The sequence below is a fragment of the Diachasmimorpha longicaudata genome, chromosome 9, assembly GCF_034640455.1.
Source record: "Diachasmimorpha longicaudata isolate KC_UGA_2023 chromosome 9, iyDiaLong2, whole genome shotgun sequence".
NCBI classification, from domain to species: Eukaryota; Metazoa; Arthropoda; class Insecta; order Hymenoptera; family Braconidae; genus Diachasmimorpha; species Diachasmimorpha longicaudata.
Window position 1 is genome coordinate 3,869,818 of NC_087233.1, and position 16,756 is coordinate 3,886,573.

General features: G+C 35.9%; 1 protein-coding gene across 7 annotated transcripts in view; it reads right to left on the reverse strand.

The window, feature by feature from the left end:
* LOC135165988 (RNA binding protein fox-1 homolog 2) overlaps positions 1-16,756 on the reverse strand; it is a 160,929-nt gene that overhangs the window by 15,792 nt on the left and 128,381 nt on the right. For all 7 annotated transcript variants that reach the window (XM_064127855.1, XM_064127856.1, XM_064127850.1 and 4 more), the window contains one exon: positions 10,032-10,052. In XM_064127855.1, coding sequence (XP_063983925.1) covers positions 10,032-10,052 — 21 coding nt within the window. The remainder of the gene's footprint in view (positions 1-10,031; positions 10,053-16,756) is intronic.

Sequence of the window (16,756 nt, forward strand, 5' to 3'; positions counted from 1 at the left end):
TGGTAGATTTGCAAGACGAGTGAATCTACCAGAAATTATTGGTAGATCATCTGCTAGATGAAATCTGTGATTAAGCAGATCAGTTCATCCGGCAGATGTAGTTTACCTTATTAGACTGCACGATGTACCTGTAATTACTGGCAGATCACGAGATAGATTTAATCTACCGTAAGTTTTTGGTGGACGTAATCTAACAGTAATCCCCAACATATTACTCGGCAGATAAAATCTACCTGTACGATCAGTTAATAGATTTGACAACAGGTAGATGCACTATTGACAACAGGTAGATTTTTCAAAGTAGAAATTAATAGCGAGTGATCCAAAATGTCTTTGACCGACTAGTTATTCGACCGATGATTGCCAATGAACTAAAATGTTTAGATTTGAATTCCAATTAATCATATGCCGTAATTCGATTATAATTAGGTACTTGTGGGTGTCAAAAATGTCAGGTTAATACTAATAGTATTTGATGGAGACTCAACGTCATAATGTCAAGAGGTATCTCACTGATGCTGTGGACTAATTAATATGATTGAACCGTGGGGGTAGTTTGAGGGTACAGGTGGCATATATAAGGCCTTTTCTCTCTCTGACAGGGGCGGAGGGGGTGGAGGGAGTTTGACGTGCTGGGGTCGAGGGTCGAGGCCTGGTGGGTACGAAAACCAAGAGGGATGAAGAGGCAGGAGTGAGTGAGAGATGGAGGAGGGGATTGTGCTGGCAGGGTTGCTCCCAGCGATCAATAAATGCCGCCGCTACCAACCGCCCCCTGGACCACTTCCATCCCTTCGACTCACACCTTTTTCAATAAAAAAAACTACACATCGAGAATAATTTTTTTTTTGCAAAAAATTGTCGTGAGAAAATTCAGGAATTTTAGAGAACGAAATAACTGATTCATTCGGTTCTGCTAGATGTTAATTATCTCGATAATGAGCGAGTTTACGGGAAAAATTGATGAGACATTTTTTACGGGAAATTCAATTCTGCGGAGAAAAGTCTTGATGTGTTTTTTGTCTAAAATCAACGGTTCAAGAGATGGAAGCAAAATTCTCTGGTAGTAATTATGAATAAAATTTTTTTGGGGGTTTTGATGATTTTTGAGGTTTAATAATTTAATAAATTCGAAATCCGTAGGGGATGATAATTCAAGATAACTTGCGGGGAGCACTGAATACGTAATTTCCGTTAATAAATTAAACTATTTGGCTTATCGCGGTCTTGAATAGATGGGATGAAATTGGAATGGCGAAAAGGTCACAGTATCGGGCGGATCATTGATTCGTTCTGGGATTAATAATTTTCGTGTCCTCTCGTACTGAGGGGGATGGAGTTGAAAAATTTTTCAGAGTGAAAAAAAAAAGTGGGGTAGACACGACGTCTCTTGGGGGAGGGTAGGCAATCCTCGGGGAAATGGCGGTCGTAAGGCATCTGTAAAAGCATCGGCACATTGGAAATTCTGAATTGAGTGAGGAGAGAACTAGTGGATAAAAATTGGAGATATAAAATGAAGAAAAATTGATGGAAAGTAATACTCGTCGATTCACCAGGGGTTTACGGTAAATTTTCCAGGGGTTTCGGGCTACAGGCAGACGTGCTAGGACAACTTGATTCAATGATTTTTCTGCTGAGCTGGCAAAATAAATCTGGCGCATAGATATGCTTGGGAAAATAAATATGGCAAATAATTTATATAATTTTCAAGTCCAGTTGGGTGATTTTTTTATGAAAAAATATGGATAAAATGGCGAGGGACAAACAGCTCGAAGACGATGAATATTTTGCGTCAATTTTTTTGCTCTTTCCAATGTTAAGACTTTAAAAATTGATAATTTTACAGAGAAGTTCAGAAAAACTGTCAATTTTAGTTCAATTAGTCCAGAAAAATTATTCAAAACGAGAAAAAGCTTCTTTCAAAATTTCTAAAACTATAAAAATTAAAAAATCCAGTTTTTTAATTCGGACTTTGTTTAAATGTTTCAAAAAACCTCGAAATTATATTAATTTTTCCCCTCAAAAAAATGAATAAAAATGAAGGTCAAAGACGTGATCAAATCAAATATTGAATTCGAACTCTAAAATTCCACCAAACTGACTAGTAATGACGATTAAAATTCAACTCAGCACTGGATATAGAATGGTAATTAGAAGATTATAAACAATCACTTGGCGAGGAAGACAGGAGAGCTAGTGCTACAAAAAAATATATTGAAGAGTGAAAAACCTAATTGGGGGACGAGTAAACGTTCACTAGCCCCCGGGACATGAGCCGAGGGTTCTCTGGCGGTTGTCGACCGGCCTACCGAGGAGGGAGTGGTAAAGGGGGGGGGGTGTATTGGGAAGAGTGAACACCCCTCATTGTATCTCAATGCTCCACATAACACCACAAACATAGTTCCTCAACAAAAAAATCCATAAAATACTTGAATCAACATTAAAACCAACTAGTTCATCGAGTATAAAATTATCTTATTTTATATCACTAGTGCATTTTATTTTCTGCTCTTGCGGTAACTAATTAACTCTACGCAAAGAAACTGCCAGTACTAGATAAATAAATTGTTAATGCCAGTCAAATATGATTTTTCACGTTTTTCACAATTTTTCATAGACATGCGAATTTTTTTTCTAGTCGATAGATGGAAAAAATCTATCCAGATGAGTCTACCTGATGCTGAATCTACCGGATCTACATGAAAATCTATCATCTGGCCTGCCCATTTTATTGGGGACGATAAGGCAACCGAGTTCAATATCTGCCGGTAGATGACTGGCAGATGCGATTCAATGCTATCAATCTGCCGCTACCAATAGATTTGGTCCGATCAGCCGATAGAATCTGCCGGTTATTCACCGGCAAATTTTATTTAATATTTTTTAATCTACCGCTGCCGATAGATTCAGTGCGTAACGTCTGCCAGATCTATCGGTAGATCGCCCGATAGATAACCGGTAAATCCGATTCAACGTACGGTACTTAATCTACCGTCACCGATAGATTCTACACATACAGCTGCCAGATCTATGGGTACAGCGTTCGATAAAGCTGATATCTGGTAGATTACATCTGCTCGTAGAGCTGGTACATATGATCAATTATACGAATAAAATTAATTAGATCTACAAGTTAAATCTATCATCAAAAGCGAAATATATTTATTGTCAAGAATGGGGATAAATTGTAGAATAGATTACTGGCAGATGTCGGTAGATATGACCTGATCTACCTTTTTCATGTAACAATCTAGTGACGTTATGTCGTATAGTCATAATTTTTAATGACAAGTGGCTGATTAATTTATGAATCTACTTGACATGCCACAGAGTTACGGTAGATCGGTAGATTTTACGGTAGATTGGTAGATTCTACGGTAGATTATATCAGTAGATTGTACCGTATTTAACCGTAAAAATTGTGAAAAAAGCGATAAAAATCATCGAATTAATTAGTTACCACTAATGAAAAATGCGGCAATTTATTTTGTTCATATTTTTTTTTTATCTGTCATGCAGCAACCCTTCTGCCCGGGCCATTTCTCTCGCCAACTAACACACCGTGCCACGATCAATTAAACATTAAATTCAATGAAAAATTAACATCTCCCAAGAATCCCAATAACAAGTGACCAAAAAAAAAAATCCCCAGAGATTTTTCATCTCCGTAAAAAACCAAAGGAAAATAGAAACAAAAAAATATATCGTATATGTAAACGCTAATAAATCGAGATATCCATGTATAATGTATATAATATATTCACAGGTGAATCTCATATGAAGGCAAGCCAAGGCCACGACATGAGACGTGCAAATTAAATAAAATAGGTAATAATTATTGGTAAAATATGAAATAAAAAATGAAAGCAATTGAAATATTAAATGAAAAATAAGGAAAAAAAAAAATGTTCTCTCCCAAAACCGCGTTTTTCCAACCACAACCAAGCACACCCACAGGCAAGGTACGGGCCTTTGTCAACGAGACAATCATCAACCAGTGAATGTGGCGCATTACCGTGATTATTATTTAATAGTTAAACAAATAAAAAAAAAAATTAAGATAATATTGAAAAAATAATTCGCCGATTGACAGGAACATTTGACAAATGAAAAACTAATATCACATGAGATTTAATTGTGGTAATTGATGTGACGAGTTCCTTCAACTGTTGAATTATTTTATCAGTGAAAAATAAATAAATAAAACTAAAGAGTCACCAAAATGATGAAAAAAAATTAGGTGAAATATATAGTAACAAGTGTTCAATCAATCTCAAGTCAAATTCAATCCAATAAATGGCGTGATTCAATATTAACAGTAGTTGCAGTCAATAAAATGCCAATCGGAATATTAATCGGATGATTCGGGGTAATCCAAGGTGTGATAATTACGGTGGTGAATAGAGATGTAACAAAAATATGATTAAACGTTGAAAAAACATATCAACAAACATTTGTGGCGATTTTTCTTTGAAATGCCTGAAGGATATGTGGGATTTTTGGTGGGTTATATTGTTTTCCGATCTGGTCGCAATGGGGGAAAAATGGTAAATAATAACGGTAATTATTGAATTACGGATGAATTAATTGTACGATAAAATACCTCATGCGTTACCACTGTATAGAGAGCCCTAGGCTAGCTACTTAGGCGAAAATGTTTGGTTTTTTTTTTCTGTTGATTAATTTTTTAACGATTTTTCATAATAAAAGCTAGTGAAAAAAACGGCGCAGCCAGTTTTTTTTATTTCTCCTTTTTATTGATTTCATCAGTCTCATCGAACCACTGTGTCTTTCGAGGAAAGGGGAGGAAGAAGATTTTAATAGATGATGAAGCGAGTGAGGTCTGCTGACGGCTAATAATAAATCTACCGAGCGTTGAATCTACCAAAAAGGCGAATGTAATGGATTCACGTGATAAGACAAAAAAAATCTGCCGCAGTATCGATAACACTAAATTATTTGGAGAGATTATTTGTGGAGACGATTGACAGATTAAGGTTACAGTTAGATTTTATCTATTCATAGATTAAGGAATCTAAGGGTAGATTTTGCAGACAGATAGATTTAATCTACCGCCAGACTTTCCTACAGATCGAGCTGATCTATAACCAAACTTGATCTGTAAGATTTATTCTGATGATAGATTACATCTATCGACAGACCATCTACCAACAGATTCATCTGTCTGCTAACTCGATCTGCCCGTAAAATTGATTTATCAATGAATTTGCCTATAATTGCTCCGAAGGACTGGCAGATTTGTAATAATTATAAAATATCATAGTTAATAAATCAATAAATAGTTATTTGAATTTTTCCATTCGAATTTCTGGTAGAGCCCTTACCCCACCCTTTTTCCCACTGAATAATCTCAAAAACGGTTAGTAAAATTCTCTGACAGACAACACGTATATTTTTCAATCCCACCCTTTCCAACCATTGAACTTAAAAAATTGAAATACTCAAAATGAATGATATAAATAAAGCCCTGAGCCTCATATGTGCCTGGATAACATTGAGAAATAACGCAATCCCTTTTGCAAGTGATGCTCCCGGGGGTTTGGCAAAAGCCCCCGTGTCGTTTCTACTCGTTTTCCATCCACCAGAAGCACTCGCCCCCCCCTCCCCACACCCCTCACCCCTTACTACCCCCGTTTTTCTTGACACTGTACCCACTTTCACGTGGCATCCACTGAGTCTTTCGTTTCAATTTCGTGTCCCTCTTTAGTTTCTTTTCTCTTTCTTTACTTTTTTTTTTATCCTCTCCTCCCATTCGTCTCGTGCACTTCCAGCCCCTCTAACCCACCCCCCGGCTCACCCGCCCCCACCACTCAATCCCTTTTTGCCTTTTCTCGAGGGTACAGTAAAGTCACTGCAGTTCTACGTGTCTCTTATACTGCCGCAGGAAAAACTACATTTTCTTCTCTTTTTCATCTCAATTTTATTTTTTTTTACCCTCCCCCTTTACGATGTTTTTTAGTTTTCTATTTTTTTTTTTTGCAAGTTGGGCTGCTGACGTATCCCATGAGAAATAGATGGAGAATAAAGGAAGTGATAGATCTGTGCAACTGGAGGTAAGACACAGTGGGCGAAAGGCTGAGGAAATTGTTTTCCTCTCGGTTTTTCATTGATCTTAACAAAGTATTGAGAGGCCTTTGGTATGTTTGGAATCGATTTGACAGGATTATATTTTCCGACAGATTTGATTTCAAAAAATAGTTATTGATTATTAAAGCAATTCTGCAATAACAGATGCAGAAAAAAAATTTCCGAACTATTTAAATAATTGATGTATCAATTTCCATATTTATCATGAAAAATTTATAAAATGTCAAATGTTATAACAATTATCTAACACTTCAAAATTAACGATTGATCTACAGACGAGCATGACTACCGTAAATTCGTAAGGGATCATTAATCTACCATAGGTAGGTTAAATCTGTCATTGATAGATTAAATCGGCAATGGATAGATTGAATCTATTATCGATAGATTTCATTTGCTGTCGATAGATTAAATCTACCATCGATAGATTACATAATCTATCGATCGATTGAAGCCACTAATGTTAGATTAAATCCTCCGATGGTAGTAGCAGATCGAATCTACCGCTCTGGTGTATAGAATATCCCCATCTGGACCAAATTGTATATACAACTGCCAAATAAAATCTACCGTCTTGGCAGATCAAAACTACAACACCGGTAGATTAAATCTAGGGGTAGATTTGTGATGACCACATCATTTATGGAAGTCTTGTTCGCCGATAGTATAATTTTTATTAGTTTATGGCATATTGCTTGCACTTTCTACTAGTCACTCGATAGATTATCAGTGATGCAACCCAATGGCGCGAGATTTGAATGCAGTAAAAATGCACATTTTCGGTAAGATCAATGAAAAACGAGGGTAAAAAATGATAATAAATGAAAATAAAAAATATATAAAGTGGAGATGCATTCAGCAGAGTCCTCAGGTGTCAACACACGAACACTGATTTGACGATGCAACAGCATGCTATTTGCTTTTAGTAATTTTAACTATTGTTTTAGTTATCAAATTATCTACTATTATTTTTCATTCTTGTAATTTTGATTTTTAAATGATCCATGCCAGTTGTTCGTTTAAAATGCAGGACCTCTTTATTTATTTTGTATAAAAAATCATTGTATAAAGATTGTTAATTAGATTAATTAACGTTTTTCATCTTGAATTTTTTAAAATATTCATTTGTAAAATCACTTTTTTAATGTTATTTTTCTCTTATTGTGTCTCTGTTATCACTTCTCTTTCACTCTTATCCGTTATCGCGTTCAATATTTTACGGCCACTGTGTGTTTTTTATATTCATTTATTAGATTCTTCTTTTTATGAATGGAGGCTTTTGATGTTTACAGTAGAAACGAAAGCCCCCGGTGTATTTTCCACTTAAAAAATTCCGATATTTTTTTTTTATCTCTTTCAGTTATGCGTTTATTATGATACCCTTTTAGTCTTCTTCTTTCAATGAAAAATCGCATTTTCCGATTCGTTTGATTGGACGAGGCACTTCCTCAGTGATATTTACTATTTTCAGGTTATCTTCGGGTGACAGGTGAAAATATTTATTTTTCTCTGTTTCAAACCCTTCAAAGTCACGAAATTTTCGTAAATAACGGATTATTCCCCTCCTACGCATCAAAAGAATACTTTTCCCACGAGTCTCGAACGATTTTTTTCATCCAAATGTACGGAAAAGTGAAGTTTTAGGTTTCGGGCGCCTGAAAAGTGACTTTATCTCACAGCGTGATAAAATAGCATATTTTATTACGAGTGGGAAAAAGAATTTTTCAGATCGTGACGATTCTAGAGAATAAAAAATACTTTTCTCACGAATGTTGAACGATTTTTTTCATCAGAAAGGGTGGAAAAGTGACCTTTTACGACTGGTGTACGTAAAAAATTACTTTTTCGTACACTGAGATGAAATATCCTGTTTCGTTACTTGTGAGACATAGAATTGTCCTTCTGAAAGATTTATATCAGGCCGAAGGCAAGTGATATAATCCGTCGGGCCAAAAAAAACACTTTTCCTACGCGTCTCGAACGATATTTTTCATCGGAACGTGTGGAAAGTCGTCTTTTTTGCCCCGTGAAGGGTAAAAAAATTTATCTGATCATTAAATTAGTAGAGATATGTCAGAAGACTGTACTAAACCCTTAAGAATATGTATTCGCAATATTATTATTTTATGCGCCGTTAATTCTTTTAATGAAGGAATAAAAAATGAGAAAATGTATCATGAATAACCAATTTTGATGGAAAATTCGACTGAGGAAGTACCGTAATTTTCATACTCTCTCGATTAATCCTATGGGAGTGTAAATCATCCCAGCCTATTCTAATCACTTATCACTAAATATTTATCACTTGATATACCCTGTTTTCGTTACTGAGTCTTTGATAACCGCGAGACGTTAAAATCTCGCAAAAATGGCACGTGAATCAGCGGGAAAAGTTAACAAAGTTGAATTTATCACGATCACTATTGGCAAACTTTTCCAATATTTTCAACAATTCACGGAATATGCAGTGAAAAATAGCTCTCCCTTTTTGGAATGTTATTTGTCGTTAAAGTCGATAAAGTACGTGTTTAAATTTAAAAAAATTGCCGGAGTTAACGGTGAACGCCTGTTTGCGACGGCAGCACTAAAACCCCTGGATAGTTTTTTTTTTTTTTTCAATATTTTTTTCCTTCGCCAGTAAAATGTGGAGAGTAATCGTTGACGGCGCTTTGGGCATTTTCCCCGTCTATGGCGTTATTTTTTCGAGGTACAGAAGGCTTTTGGGATGGAAATAAATGAAAAAATGACGTTCGCGTCATCACGACTGCTTTTGGCTAGGTCTGGGGACTTTTCGGCCCAGCACTGACCACTGTCTCGGGTCATCGGAAGTGTTTGAAAGAAATGTAAATTGTTTTTTCGAGAAAACTCAAGGGGAGAGGGAATAATTTCCGGAGGACAGTATCTTGATTTTTTCGTGAATTTAGGAATTAAATAAAATTGACCCACCTTGGCTGCAGGGAGGATCGTTGTGGCATTATTAGTATCGCACCGATGACCTCACCAGGGTCAGTGTTAGACCGATACACGCATTCACATACATCTGATCGTCAAATATCAGAAACCGAATGTAGATATTGAAGGAAATGTTTCAATTGACGTCATCTCCAATTGCCCTTCCAGTCAGTTTTTTGCGAATAACTGGGATACCGTGGGAGATAGTGGAATTTTGGACAAAACCATTTTTGTAGGGATTTTTAAGACCTCCATAAATGGTTTGGGCGAAAATTTCGCTATCTCGATTTGGAATCGAGATATTGCGGAAAAAATGATTGAAAGACGATTTGCAAATTCGATCGGGACGCGTCGACTTTGATCAGAAATATTGGGATATCGGTTGAGTGAATTTTTGTTTATTTTTTTTCATTTTTGAGAATTTTTCGCGCTCTTTAAAATGAAATTTGACTCGTCGAAGTCGCATCGTGGGGTCTCGAGATATCAAAGATTGAAAATTGAGAGATTGGAAACGTGGAAAGAGCTTTGGCATTCGGTTTCTGGTAATCGTTTTCTTCGTAAAAAAAATCTTAATATTAATAAAAAAATATATTTGTCTCTGACGTATTAATGGCTTGGTCGTGGTGTGGCGGATGTGGGTCCCTGAATTATAGAACTCTAGGCAATCGTCACTAAAAGTTAATAATGATTCGAAATATCGCGTTTTTTAGATTTTTCTTTTCTATCGTTTTTGTTTTTACGTTTTGGTTCATTCCGACCGGCGAACTTGGAGTTCGATGCACCCTCAGTTAAAAGAATTCGTATGAATAAAGTATATGAAACGAAAGTGGAAAAAAATTTTTGTAAAATAATAGTCTTGCGTGTCTCAATAGTCGATTTGGCACTTGCACTTCAGGAGAATCCCTGGCAATTTTCACGTATTTCGGTGTACAGAGTGAGGAGAGCCTCCTCTGGTACGTCGTGGATGCACCTACCCTCTGGCCACTGGACACAAACTGAAATTATAAAAAAATATACATTAATTAACATCATCATTTGATTATCCTGTTCTTAACAACAAACATCTCAAAGCATTTCTTTACATCAATTTTTTTCATGTGGGGCTTACAATGGAAAAATTTCCGAGAGTATGAAAAAATCGTAAATTTCTTAAGCTTTCGAATGAGCTTTGACTCATTCAAATCGGTCCATCAGATTCCGAGATATCATTAAAAATGTAACAAAAGTTTTGGGATCCTTGCAAACTGAAAAATTCACATCTGTCCAAAACTGTTTGTTTTAACAATTTTTTCTTCCTTATTTTCCAAATAAAAAAATTTTCTGAGGACACCCAAAAATCGTAAATTTCTTAAGCTTTCGAATGAGCTTTGACTAATGAAAATCCGTTGATTAATTTTCGAGATATCGTCAAAAACGTAAAAAGGAGCTTTTACGAAATTCTCGAAAGACCTCGCATTGATGAATAAAAACGAAATTGATCTGAAATTGGCTCATGTCCCATTATTAGACGATTACCCAGTTAAATTGGCCGGAAACTATGTCGTCCATAACCCGTAGAATGCGATGAGCCAGGAGTACGGTTTGATATGAGGCAAGCCATGACATATGGGATAGCCAAGGAGCAATCATTATCGGTGGATCGATAGATGAATGGCATTCACGAATAAATATAAGACTTGGAATTTCTCATTAGTGAGGGCCACAGCGGTGGGGTATTCACGAATACTCATGGTAATTCACCGGGGAGACATTCAAAAGGGCATCGAATTAATTGTGAAGAGTGGAAGAAGAAAAAAAACGAGACGAGGGAAAATTTTGCTGAGGGAAGATGGAAAGTTCAATTCCCAACGGGGAATTAACAATGGAGGGGTCTTACCAGTCGGTAATGAAGGGGAACTACATCTTTGAGTAACTATTGTCATTGGAAATATTGTCTTTCCATCCTGAAATCGTTTGAGAGGGAGAATTTCAGTGGAAAATGCTGTCTCAAGGAATTAATTCATCAGGCGATTTTCGGAGAAAAAGAAAGTAGTGGGGTATCTGAGAATGTAAGGAGTTTACGAGGAAAAGTCATAACATCTTTTATCTGGAGAATTATGTTCTCAACCATCGATGTCATATGACATTTATCTCTTAATGTAGTCATCATCAAGATAATCCCATTTTTATTCAGGAAAGCGAAGGAAGAGGAATTAACTCTAACATTTCTCCTCTGGACACCTGATTTTTTAAATAGTTTTTTGGAAATATCGTTGAATCTATGGGAGATAGCAAGATTTTTGTCAAAACCATTTTTATAGATAATTTAAAAACCTCCAAAAGTGCACTTGACATAAATTCCGCTAACTCCGTTCAGTGAGAAGATATTCTCCAAAAAGCGATTGAAAAACTATTTGAAACTTTGATCAGAACACGTCGGCTTCATTCGGGCATATTCGGAGATCAGCAGAGTCAATTGCCCCAATTTTTTTTTCAGTTTTCAGGATTTTTTATGGCCTTCAAAATGCGATGTGAGTCCCCGAGATTACATCGTTGAGTTGCGAGATATCGAATATAGAAAACTGTAAAATTTTTAGAATTATTTTTCTCGATTACCCCCTCAAATTTATTTTTAAAAAAGTTCTGGTGAAAAAAACGACGTATTAGATATTTTAAATCCCAGAAAATCCCTCAAGCACTCGAAATGATTCAGCCCTCCACACCTTCCATTGAATCCTCTTGAAAGAAGTCCCACGACATTTTGAGTTAATGGAAGGAGCTTTTGTTGGCAATCCCAGCTGAGGAAAATAGAAGGATTGAAGCCCCCACGATGATAAAAGAAGGAGTTCCTCACTCTTACCGGAGGTGACTGAATCTCGTCGTTTTTATATACCCCTTCGAAGACGGGACACCAGTGGGTGGTGGCTATATTCGCGTCCTGAGCGACACTGCGTGATTAATTTTCCACGACGCCGAGTCGTCTTAGTCTCCGTTCCCCTCATCTCCCTCCGCAAATTTCTCATCTTTTTTTTTTTGAGAGCCGGAGTACTTCAGTATGAAAGGCTTGAATAAACTCTTTATATCGATCCGGACTGGAAGAACGTCATGAAAATTTAAAAATAGGAAATTCGCCGAACGAGAGATCACTTTCGGGATCAGATATCGCAAAATTATGAGAATTATTTTTTAGAGTCAATGTGGGTCAATGTGGCTATTGGTTCGAGGGATTTTGATTTTTTGTACTGGATTTGGTGAATAAGTCGAACAGATTTTGGAAAGAAATTCAATTTTTAAAAGAGAGGAAAAGGGAAAATGAAATTTCGAGAGAATTTACTTTCCATCGCTGGAGATTTTGTAGTCATTTTCATTTGGAAAGGGTTTTAAGGGAGAATGGAGGGGTGAAGGGCAAAATGTGATAGGAAGTTTTTTGTCAGAAATTTAATTTTCTACTAAAATGATTTTGTGACTTTTTCTTCTAAATCTAATCCCTATTCAGATAATCGCAGATTTACCGAATTTCGTCAGAAACGACTCGAGGGAGAAGTTAAAGAACATTTGATAAAATTATTTTTACAAATGGATAAGAGAAAATTCATGAAGGGTCGAACGAATAAATTGATTGGATATAAATTATGACGAATTTTAATTTCTGAGAGGGCCGTAAAATTAGGAATGAAATTCCAAGGGAATTGCTTTCCATCGGCGGAGCATCTTTAGTTCTTTTCATTTAGAATGGGTTTTCATGCGGAACAGAGGGTCGGAGCGTAAAATGTCATAAGAAATTTTTTATGAGGAATTTAATTTTCTACAGAAAAGATTTTATGACTTTTTCTTCTACATGTCATCCCTCGCTAGATATCTCACGTTTTGCAAAATTCTGCTGGAACTATTTCGGTGCGAAGTAAAAATATCTCAAATATTGATCTGAAATATTTGATCTGCTGGTAAAAATTCAAAAAAATAATAATTCACAAAGAATTAAATATTCGGATAAATTAATTGAATGCGGGTTATGGAAAATTGCAATTCCTGAGAGGAGAGGAGCATTAGAATTGAAATTCCAAGTGAATTACTTTTCATTGTCGGAGCATCTCCAGTACTTTTCATTTAGGATGGGTTTTCAGACGGAACAGAGGGTTGGAACGTAAAGTGTCATAAGACTTTTTTGTCAGATATTTAATCTTCCACAGAAAAGATCTTATGACTTTTTCGTCTAAATCCAGTCCTATCCCTCATAATCCCCTATTTATCCAGATTTTCTCCTAAACGATTCCAACGTGTCAAAATAATCATTTCCGAAAAATTATTGCTCCCAGATTAAAAAGTTCCTCTTAGGAAGACTTAAAATACGTAAAATATCTAATTTCACCGCAATTTAATCCTCATTTAAGCCCAAAGGGAAAATTAATGAACAATTCAGTACCAAAGTCGTCAACAATTCCATCTCGATTCAATTCTTCGCTGAAATTTCATGAAATATCTCTGAATCCACCAGAAATACGAAAATTTTGATCAGAACCTTTTTTGTAGATCTCAACTCACCCTACAAAAAAGTCTCAGTCAAAAAATTCGCTACCTCCGTTAAACTCCGAGATAATCCCTAAAAACTAAACACTCAAAGTCGCTCCAATCCGGTGTTCACCGCCTGACTCAACTCAATTAAAAATTCTAATAAATTGAAAATTAAATTAAATTAAACAATAGACGTCCAAAAACTCAATCAATCTCTTCCCCCAAACCACCACAAAATGAAATATCAACTTCAAGATGTCGCCAGCTGGCGAAGTAGCGCCTCAATTCACGAAACAACTTTCCGAAAACAGGGAAAACCCCTTTAAGATTTATTCTCCTCTGAATCTGAAAACTCTGAGTAACAAATTTTCGTGGTCGAAACTCCGACAGGTCGAGTGTTTCACGGATGGAGTAGCATTGAAATTCGAAAAACTTTATATTTCCCGTGAATTTAACCAAGGAGACAGGGGAGAACGCCCGCGAAGTATAAAATGTTATAACTTTCGGGAGAAAAAAATGATAAAAAAAACGTTATTTACGGTCTTTCAGGAGAGGCCCATTAATGAGTTCCACCGTTGCATTAATTATTTATGCTCGGCTGGAAGAGGCAACGATCCGCACGAAAAATAAAAAGGAGAAGAGACCAGACCGAGAGAGAGAGGGGGAAAAAAATAATACAAAGCACTCGCTAACGAGCTTTTCCACTGCGGTAGAAAAATAAAAAAAATTCACTGGGGAATTGTAGAGGCACTCCGCCATTTTTCTTATCAATCACAAGTTTTTAGAGAAGTCTTTTCAGGTGAAAACCTTTGGAAAATTTTTCCAATACCGTGGGAAGTTTATGAAATCAATGTTACAGTGTTGATGTATCGCTTTCGACTCCAGCGGGGGAGGTTCGAGGGGATTGAGAGGTTGAAACTTGAGGGATGAAGAGTTGAAGGGTCACGGAGGTTCTGACGATTCCAACAAACAAAAATTTATTGACAATTTTTTTTTAGATTTTTAGAATTTAATTAGAGACTTTTAGAATTAATTTTGTTATCTGGGGATTTTTTAAATTGGAATAAGGAAAAAAAAATCTTTAAGGATTGAAAAATGATGAATAATCTTATTAAAAAAATGTTAACTACAATTGAAATGGTAATTCGTCCATTTGAAAGTATAAAACAATAATTTTGACATGAAATATAATAAATTAAAACAGTTTTTAAAAAATAATTTGAGTGTTTTCTTTACTCAATCGATATGTCAGGACATTTTTGCTAAAAATATTTGTTTTAATCATAAATAAATGGCTTCTGTCACCGGCATAATCCATATAACATCTTCAAATTGTATAATTTATGAATCGAAAGCCAATGATTTAATAAATCCATTAAAAACCCTGTAATAAAATCCAAAATGATTCACTTAAATCAGTGAAAAAAAAATCTCGTCAGTGTTTACTTTTTAATAAAAAGTCTTTCGTTCAACCGCGCTCCATAAAATCAATGTTTCACCGTCAATATATTCCTTTCAACTCCCCAACGAGTCCCACATCCGAGATGCAGGGAGACAAGGGAAAATATGAAAGATCACCAGGGAGTGTCTCGTGTAAAGTAAAGGGAAAATTGCGTTCTCTTTCGTACGTGACACACTCTATAATGCCATAGTCTGACCAACTACGGATACACTCCACTGGCAAGCAAAAATGTTTCTTCTCGCCGGTCACCCAATGAAATATACACCAGGGGGTGAGAAGGGGAAGGAAGGGAAAAACGAAGGAGAAGAGGTTGCGATAAATTTTTCAAGATATACGCCCGCCCCGTTGCCCCCAGGGCGGAACTCGCTGTCTTACAGCTCCTCTGGGTGTCCTCTTTCACGAGGGCTTTTCCTCCGTGAGCAAGATGTTGCAGAGGTCATTATCGATCGACTCTCAATTTTTATAAAATTATTTATCTACTTTTTAAACGATATTTCAACAAAATTTGCGAACCGAAAAACCGAAAAAATTGAAAATATCTTGTAGATTTTTTTGCGTTTGTTAATTGCTAATTATCTCGTTAATCATTCATTTTAGCGGAAAATGTGTAGAGACATTTTTTGTTGGAAATTCCATTCTCCGGAAAAAAGGTCCTGAGGTATTTTCCCGTAGACCCGCTCGTTATCGAGATGAATGGAGAATAGTGTCAATGGATTTTACATAAAACATGAGAGGAGATTTTTTTGTGCTTTTTATTTTGCAGAAACAGTTTTGCAATTGCTATTGTCACGGGATAGGAAATAAACACGACTTCGGTAAATACATAAAACAATTTCACTCAACATATTTAACATTTTGTTGAATACAAGGAGCGATTCTCGTAAAACGTTCAACTGAAACGAGTGTGTCAGAGGGAGAGAGGGATGGGGTGGAGGTGAGACTAGTGGGGTAGTAACAGCGTTTCTCGTAAAAGGATTCCAGCGAGATGTTGACAAACGAGGTGTCGTTCGAACGCGGGCAAACTTTATCGTTTCACCCCCGCACACGAGTAAAAAAAAAATAAAATAAAGTGGCGAAAAAATGGATAAAAAATCGTTTTTCATTCGCTGATGGGCTGGCGTTTTCAGTGGTTTTGCTTGAAAAGGGTGTGGGGGGTTGGGTAGGGCTTGACGGGAAATAGTAAAATGGTGATGGGGTCAATTTTATCGCAATATTTAACACACTGATATATTTTTTAATTTATCTCAATGATTTCTGGGTATCCCAGGTATTTTTTAATAATTATTGGATAGTTATATCGTAAAAAAAGAAATAAAATAGCCAAATTAAACTATGAAATCAATTAAATAGATTAAAAGTTTCTCAAACATATCTGACAATGTTCAAAAATATTTTTCTCTCGATTAAAAAATAAATTTTCAGAATTTCATCTCCAAAATATTTTTTAATCAATTTATCAATAAATAAAAATTGGAAAAACATCGAAAATTGCAGGTACCAATCCCGGAGTCATACAACACCACGCATTAAATTTCTCTTCATTAACTCCTCTTAATTAATTACCCAACAATAGTTTTTCCCAAACAAAAACATTTTAACAACAACATCCAAATTTAAAAAATCCATTCTAAAAAATAAAAGTCCAAAATATATCATCCCAAACTTCTCAACAAACTATCCACCCCCATTCTCCCTGCAACAAAGCATCCCCCTACCCCTTTAGTCCCTAAAAAAATATTTAAACCA